General features: G+C 33.8%; 1 protein-coding gene and 1 non-coding gene across 3 annotated transcripts; one reads left to right on the forward strand and one right to left on the reverse strand.

Moving 5' to 3' along the window:
- Positions 1 to 5,127: 5,127 nt before the first annotated feature.
- LOC110895111 lies at positions 5,128 to 8,355 on the reverse strand. 2 transcript variants are annotated; one of them, XM_022142395.2, is made up of 3 exons: positions 8,162 to 8,345; positions 6,865 to 7,793; positions 5,128 to 5,396 (listed from the first exon to the last, which is right to left on the reverse strand). In XM_022142395.2, exons 2-3 carry the CDS (start codon positions 7,782 to 7,784, stop codon positions 5,393 to 5,395), a joined length of 924 nt encoding a protein of 307 aa, XP_021998087.1. In that variant the 5' UTR covers positions 7,785 to 7,793; positions 8,162 to 8,345; the 3' UTR covers positions 5,128 to 5,392. The 2 variants fall into 2 exon arrangements, with proteins under 2 accessions (XP_021998087.1, XP_021998086.1); XM_022142394.2 differs by lacking the exon at positions 5,128 to 5,396 and adding an exon at positions 5,417 to 5,623 and having other exon boundaries at positions 8,162 to 8,355.
- A 19-nt stretch (positions 8,356 to 8,374) lies between these two features.
- On the forward strand, positions 8,375 to 8,446 carry TRNAW-CCA. Its single transcript has one exon. It is a non-coding gene; the product is annotated as a tRNA-Trp (tRNA).
- The last annotated feature ends 258 nt before the right edge of the window (positions 8,447 to 8,704 follow it).

Below are 8,704 nucleotides of genomic sequence, written 5' to 3' on the forward strand. Positions count from 1 at the left end.
CAAAAAGTAGAAAACATGACTATAATCAGTTAAATTGATTAACTAGATTAGCAATTTGTGGTGTTTTTTTATTCCAGCAGTAGGCATGGTTTAAGAAAAATGTAAGCTTTTAATTAAAGAAATAAGGTTTTGTTAGACCATGTGTAGTGGGGCATTATGGGGCATTATAGAGCAAAAAAAACGCCCCCTTCTCCATTACATAGGGCATTATAGGGCATTATAGGGCAAAGAAAAATGGGTTTGGCGTTTTAATGAAAACGCCTAAATGAATTGTGGAAGGTTTGAATGGGTTTAACTAGCCAATGAGAAAATAGTTTTTTTTTTTTTTTTGTTTAATGATTGGTAGGTAGGGCATTATAGGGCATTATGCCCACTACACCACTTTTGTTATAATGCCCAAGTGTGACTAGGATGCCACATGTCATATAATGCCCCATGGTGAGGGTGAGGGCATTATAAATTGCTACCACTACACATGGTGTTATGGAATACATGTGTTCATCTACTTTTTATAAATGTTGGAAGATCCCACTACTGTTTATAAATTAAATATTTTGTTGTATCAAATACATGATATCTTGTTTTAATTATGTTAATTCCTTTTTTAATTATGCTATTCTTTTTGTGATAAAAAAAGAATTCTTTTCATTTGAAGTTTAGAAAATATATTATTACTTATTTTCTTCGGTAACGTAAAAGATTTAGGTTATGCAATTAGCGATATTGTGAAAGTACTAATATAGAGGATGGTTCAAATGAAAACCATTTTTATTGCGAAAACTCGAAAACTAACTGAAAAAAGCCCAAAAAAACACACCATTTTTTTTACAATTTTTTTTTATTAAAATTCGCTAGTTTTTATATATAAAAAAAAAATTTTTTTTCAATTTTTTTTTTTGTAGTGCGCATGTGTAATAATTCACATGTGTAGTACTATTACTATGTAATAATCTCACATAGACCTTATTGGCCACTAATAATCCCACCTCAGAATATCCCCCCACCAGTCCCACCTTTCACCTATTTTTCCTACAATGGTCCCCCATTAAAAAAACTTAACGGAGTTAAACTTTTTTTTTCCAAATTACAAACAGATTTTTAGGGTTTTTGATCAGAATGATGATACGAGTCCATTGATGTAAAACTTACTTCGAAATGATGCTCCAAGTGACTTGATTTTGGTTAATTGGAAATTTAAACACCCGAATTGAATCACCGTTTTCATTGTTTGGAGCACCGTTTCGAGGCAAATTTTACATCAATGAACTCGTATCGTCGTTCTAATCAAAGCCCTAAAAAATCTGTTTGTAATTTGGAAAAAAAGATTAACTCCGTTAAGTATTTTTAACGGGGGACCATTGTAGGAAAAATAGATGAAAAGTGAGACCGGTGGGGGGAATATTCTGAGGTAGGATTATTAATGGTCAATAAGGTTTAGATGAGATTATTACAGGTCAATTTCCCCAAAAAAAAATTGTTTTTTAAAAAAAAGTTTTTTTTTATATAACTTAAATAGCGAAAGTTGGTATGCAAAAAAAATAAAAAAAAATGGTATATTTTTAGGCTTTTTTAGTTAGTTTTCGAGTTTTCGCGATAATTAGTGGTTTTCATTTGAACCTTCCCTTATTAATATATACTTTTATATACATTATCAAGATCTTAAATCAAACTATGTATATTATGTTTATTTATAGTAAAAACACGTATAAAAATAAGCGAATAATCTAGTTTATCTTGTAAACGTATAAACTGACGTGTTACACCCTCACTCTGCGGTTGGGTTGGCCAATCTTTAATAATAAAAAAAAGTATTTTCAATGGTCGCAACAATATATATGAAAGTAATAAATTTTTTAAAAAGTTAGAAAAGAGAAATAGAAAGAAGAATAATTAAATTCATGGTATAAAATACTGAATTCTTAAAATAATTTTATATAAATTTTGATATCTGAAACAAGATTCATTAAATAATTTTCAAATTTCTTTTAAATGTTCTAAAAGTTGTTATCAATTATTGCATAGATTACAAATATAAAAAAGAAAACTTCAAAGCAATATAATTATATTTAATAGGATTATGAATATAAATGTTTGGTAAATACTAAATCTAATCTAACTTATAATAAAAGACTTCAAATAATGCCACATGACATTCTCTCTTTCAATCTCATAAATTTTATTTATATTTGTTTAATAATTTCTTTTAATATTAATATTAATTAATAACCAATATATAAATATCACTTATTTTTATTCTTATCTTTATATAAAATTAATAAATAACTTCAATTTTGCAATTTAGACTCTTTGTTTTTTACTTTTAACCTAAAGTTTTCATCTTTTGCAATTTAATGCCAACTCTTTTTTATTTTCAATTTTGGTCCACCATACTTTTCATCTTTCTCAAGTTTTTCGTTTCGTTCTAAATTTTGTGAGTTAACGCACCGCAACGTGCGTGTGGGGTTCAACATTTTTTTCGTATATTTTTTTCCGTTTGATTGGCCCGTCGCGTCACATCTATTTTTCTGTGTTTGACAAGTTCGTCCAACACGCGGGTCCTGGATGGACTTAGTTATTTTTTTTTTATGTTTTACATTTCGGTTTAATTTCTCAGTAACGAGCGTGCGTGATTCAAAGATTCTACGTGTTCTTTTCGCTCGGCGTTAATATTTTTTCCCGTTTTTATTTATTTTGTTTTTACGAGTTTTTTCGGTGTGGGTGGTCACTGACAATGGTATAGTATTGTTACTACTTAACACAGATTTATGACAACCGATGCAACGAAAGGGCTTAATACTAGTATATAGATAAAGCAAAACAAAAACAACTAATGTAAAAGAAGATAAAACAAAAAAAAATAGGAAAAGGAAAACAATCCACTCGTACAATCTACAATTTTTTACTAAAAGAAAAAAAAAAGAAATGAAGTAAAAAGAAAATAAATGTAGATCAATGATCAATCATATAAAAGTCCTATCAATGCATATGTATGGCCAAATGGACATATACTGGTAATCAATCTTGCAAATGTAGATATATAAATATAAATATCTTATTGGTGAAATAAGATTTTTATTAAAATAATACAATTTTAATTATAACCAAGGATTAAAACCAACATATAAAAATTGAAAAACAAAACTATCCTTCTATAGCGTTTAGGGTTTACACATAGCGTATCCTCTTACACTATTAAATCATTCACATCATCAGTATATTTAGGGGCGGAGCTTAGTGGAAATCCGGGGGTGCAACCCTCCCCCCCCCCCCCACTCAATGTTTCGGTTAGAAGTTTAAAATTTCTGATTTTTCATCCGAAATTTTTAAAATTATAAAGGATCACCCCCAATTATTTTGCATAAATATTTATACAATATATAAATTGGGCCTCATTACTCCCCCTAATTTTTAAAATTATAAAGGATCACCCTCAATTATTTTGCATAAATATTTATACAATATATAAATGGGGAATTGGCCTGTAATAATCCCATCTAGACCTTATTGGCCATTAATAATCCCACCTCAGAATATTCCCCCCACCAGTCCCACCTTTCACATATTTTTTCTATAATGGTCCCCCGTTAAAAAAAACTTAATGGAGTTAAGCTTTTTTCCAAATTACAAACAGATTTTTAGGGCTTTTGATCAAAACGATGATACGAGTCTATTGATGTAAAACTTACTTCGAAATGGTGCTCCAAGTGACTTGATTTTGGTTAATTGGAAATTTAAACACCCGAATTGAAGCGTTGTTTTCATCGTTTGGAGCACCGTTTCGAGGCAAGTTTTACATCAACGGACTCGTATCGTCGTTCTAATCAAAAGCTTTAAAAAATCTGTTTGTAATTTGGAAAAAAGCTTAACCCCGTTAAGTTTTTTTAACGGGGGACCATTGTAGGAAAAATAGGTGAAAGGTGGGACTGGTGGGGGGGAATATTCTGAGGTGGGATTATTAATGGCCAATAAGGTCTAGGTGAGATTATCACAGGCCAATTTCCCTATATAAATTGGGCCTCATGACTCCCCCTACCCCCCCCCCCCCACTCAATGTTTCGGTTAGAAGTTTAAAATTTTCGATTTTTCATCCGAAATTTTTAAAATTATAAAGGATCACCCCCAATTATTTTGCATAAATATTTATACAATATATAAATTGGGCCTCATGACTCCCCCTAATTTTTAAAATTATAAAGGATCACACCCAATTATTTTGCATAAATATTTATACAATATATAAATTGGGCCTCATGACTCCCCCCTATATTTTACATGAGTTATTGACAACATCACTAATTTTGGGGTTCAACCACTTTGATGTTAAATTATAATTTTTATCAAGTATCATCACTTGGTAAATCCCACCAATAAACGCCTTTACTTTTGCCATAATCTATAGAACACATTTATAAAACAAAATTGGGACATGACTGGTGCGAGATGTTTTGGGGGACATCTTAAGAAGAGCTGGGATTTCTGCTAAGAAAGAGGCCCCTGTGAATTTTCTCACGGACCCGATGGAAGGGAGATCTACTCTGCGACCAGCGGATCTGCTCGTCTTTGGCTGGGCTGGGGGGAAACATGCTTGTGTAGACCTCACGGGGGTTTCCCCTTTGGTTGGTTTAAGGGAAAATGGGTTTGTAGCTGGACTAGCAGCAAGAAAGGCAGAATCAAAGAAAGTGGATAAGCACGCTAAAGCTTGCGCAGAGAACCAACATGTTTTTATCCCTTTTGCCTTTGATACTGTTGGCTCCCTAGCGTCAGAAGCCATCAACTTCTTGACGAGGGTTCAACGGGTTATCCATAGCAATTGTTCGACCCCAAGGGGGCAGGGGTTTGTGTTCGGGAGGTTGGGGTTTGCAATTCAGAAAGGGTTGGCGGCGCAGCTTGTTGCCCGTCTACCTTTTGTTTTGATGTAACTTAACAAGTTTTCTGGTTAGGAAGAAAATTTATGTCAAAAAAAAAAAAATGAAAACTAACTTTGGTCAAAAAAAAAAAAAAAAAAAAAAAAAAAAAAAAAAATTGGGACAAACTCGATGAACCGAAATACCTACCACAACAAAAGGGCGGTTTGTTATTGAGTTGTGTGAAATTGATATTGTTAGTTGATACCAACACAATCACAAAAGAGAACGAAATCAATATTTTTTGTTGGTCATTCAATAAACACAATTTACATAAGCCATAATATGATTATTTATCAGATTTCTTTCCAATATTCTTCATCCAAGCAAGGGTCAAAATCGACTTCATCGCATCTTTACCCTTCACGGACCCATCTTTCGCCTTCTTGTTCTTTTCACTAGCCGGGTGATCTTGCGGGTCCCACTGATCGGCCCATGAAGTTCCCTTTGAGCCGAAAACGTCCATCTTGCGGTTTTTTTCTTTATCTTTACCTAAAAAAGATTTGTTCTCTTTTTTATGCAATAGTTTCAGGGTTATAATCTGAATCTGTGGTTAAAAAAGTTTCTGAAATGTATTCCAGTAATTCTATTGTTGGCTTTTATGGTTCAACAGATTTTGACTTGTTCTTGATCAAACTAATAAGGTCAACATGGGTCAAAGTCAAACTTTGAAATCTGAATAAATGCTAAGCCTTACAACTTTAAGGCAGTTTTTCATCCTGAAACAATTTCAGTCATCCACGTGGATAATGTATTAGGGAACATAAAATAAGTTAAAAATCAAAGTTAAAAAACTATGAAAAGAAACTAAGACTTTGACCTGGTTTCAATGGAAGTTTAAAGTCTACTATGAGTCAAACTTTGAGATCTAAAATTCTATTTCTATATATGTCAGGCCCCAAGAAGTTTGCAGATAGTTGTTACACATGTCATCAGTATATATGTAAACAAAAAAATAAAGTAAAGAATTGTGAAAAATATCATTTTAAAGATAATACAAAAACTAAACAAACTAAAATCAAGATTATAGGCTATGTTCCATCTAGGGGTGTCCAAAACTGTTGAAACTGATTGAACAACCCAAACTAAAGCAAGTCGGCCGGTTTGAGATCCAAACGGTTTGTGTTTTGCGGTTAGGCGATTCAACAGTTCGGTCTGGTTTGACACTTGGAACGGGAAGTATAAGGTATAAACTGGACCGGCTATTAAACCTTATTAAAATACTCTTTATAATCACGAACCATCTTTTATCATTTTAAAACTCTTTTAACACATACTAAAATTCTTGAAGAAAAACAATCGTTCAAACGGCCAAACTGGTGGGTCCGGCCGGTTTGGATTGTCGTTTCTTGAAACCATAGCGGTTTAGCACATTTTTTTGTCAAACCAGAACGTGAACACCCCTAGTTCCGCAAGAACAATCTACTTTCCTTTCTAGAATATCATATTTCCTTCCATAAAGTGTTCTAAGATAGGATCACCTACATGCTAATTACTTAATTAGGGTTGTTCACGGTTCGATTTGGCCGATTTTACAAAAATGCATATTTAAAGAATAAAGATGGTTCATTAATACAATACATATACATAGACACAGACACATATTCCAAAAATGCATAAAAAATTAAAGGCTAACAGCCGGCGTAAAGTGTAAACACACATCTAGTTTCAAGTTCCAAACCATCGGCCAAACCGTTAAACCACCAAACACGTTGAACTAGCTGATTGCTTCGCTTTGATAGTTTTAATGGTTTATGAACACCCCTGATTTGCTCGTTAACATTACAAATTGATCCGGGTCAACAAGATTCAACCTTTAAAAATCTAAATACAAGTAAGTCCCGAGAATCTTGTAGCAAGTTTTCGATCTTAAAACACCTTTAGTTACCCATGACATTAAAAATATTATGAACACAAAAACAGGTAGAAAATTGTACAAAAATCGACCCATTTGTGTTACCTGAAGAACTCAATATGCCCTGCAATTTCTCTACATAAAAGCTTAGACCCGTTAGCCAACTCTATGCTTTTACGGATAGCTAAAGCCGTTTGCTTATGCGTCGAAGTTGGTTCATATTTCTTAACTTCCTCCTCATTTCCCATAGCCAAAGCTTCTCTAGCGGGGACCACATTTTCCCACCAAAACTCCCTTAATATCCCGTAAATTAACATCCAGTATTCTCGATCTCTACAAACACGAAATATGGTGCTTCCGTTTAACGTCCAGCAATATAAATCAACCCAATCTCTATCCAAAACTTCCATTTGGCCCTGAACTTGCGGCATGTAATAGTACGGCATACTGGTCCAAGGCAAAGCTAATTCGGGCTTCCCTTTATTAAACGGGCATTTCACTTCAAGAATCCCTAAATTAGGATCACGTCCGAGAAGCCCGTCTGGAGATGCACCGATCCAATCAAACTTGCTTTCGGAATGGGTAGCAAACCCTAATAAACTCACTTCACGACCCGTAATGCTTTTGTAATTTTCAATAGCTTTTGACTCATTAGTTACGCCCCATTCCATAGCCCGTATTGCCTCGGGTATGATCATGGATTCCATATCTGAAACAAACACTTTTTCATGCCAAAGCTCGTATCTTCGCTTACCTTTCCAAAAACCAAGTGCGGTACTAAACGCGCTAGTTGTTAACTTATCCTTTCGCAAAGCAAACCATTCTTCTGATCGTTGGGCCGGGGAATCTGAGGGGGAGAGTTGACTAGTCAAGGTCAACGGTAGTGAGTTGCAGGCTAGTGAAGTCAATGCAGGGTTATGTACCAATCTGAAAAAGTCAACCTGCGAATTCTTCCTTTCCGAGAAGTGAATCGGTGGTGGTTTATGCCGAATGCCGCGCATACTAGTTATGTAGGCGTTGCTCATTTTCGTATTCTACACGAAACCAGATTGAAAAATTAATAACTTTGTATAATAAGGATATAAATCAATTAACAATCAACAATTTATCAATGTGATTTCATAAACCAATGTTTGATAGTTATATTCTGTTAAATATTATTAATCTCAGCTAGGCATTTTCACAAACACTTGGAAGACAACCAAATCAAACATCAATCCTTCAATCAGAAACAACATATAACAAAACTAAATACACAAACATATACAAAAAACACGAAATTATACAATAAAGATCTACAATTGCTGACTATGATGAATCAATTTATGCATATGAAACATCCCAAAATACGAGAAATTGGGCCTGTTTAACATGGTACGTAAATAAAAAATGATCTGCTAACCTGTTGTTAATGTATCATTGATGATTAAACTGATCTATTTGTGACTATGAGCCACTAGTTTTTCTTCTGGTTGAAGAATTGAAATGTTTAGGGTTTGTTTGTTGGATAAAGACGATGGGTTGTGAATTATGTATAAGTTGTAATGCGGTATGTACAAGTTTTTGAAGCGTGTGTGGTGGTTTTGGATTAAAATGAAGTGAATGAAAGACATCAGGATCCGTGGCGCAATGGTAGCGCGTCTGACTCCAGATCAGAAGGTTGCGTGTTCGATTCACGTCGGGTTCAAATCCCTGTACCGGTCCAATTCCTTTTTGAAAGTTGCCTTTTCTTTCTTTTGTTTTAGGGGTATCTATTTGCGGGTACAAATCCAGTTTTGTTGAAAAATCGGTTGTCAGGGAAAATGTTGGAACATTTAAATTCGATTGTGGTCGGGTTCAAACCAATTTGGTAAAAAAAAAAAAAAACCCGGCTTTTGACATGTTTTGTAAATCAGGTTGGGTCAAAACTGACCTCAAAGAACGAGACTACAAACTAATATACGAA

The sequence above is a fragment of the Helianthus annuus genome, chromosome 12, assembly GCF_002127325.2.
Source record: "Helianthus annuus cultivar XRQ/B chromosome 12, HanXRQr2.0-SUNRISE, whole genome shotgun sequence".
Lineage (NCBI taxonomy): Eukaryota > Viridiplantae > Streptophyta > Magnoliopsida > Asterales > Asteraceae > Helianthus > Helianthus annuus.

Excerpts from the sequence above, each read along its gene's own strand:
- LOC110895111 (XM_022142394.2), bottom strand. The coding sequence starts at position 7,784 with ATGAGCAACGCCTACATAACTAGTATGCGCGGCATTCGGCATAAACCA. Across the intron at positions 5,624-6,864 it reads GGGCATATTGAGTTCTTCAG|GATGAAAAACTGCCTTAAAG; the intron begins GTAACACAAATG and ends AAATTGTTTCAG.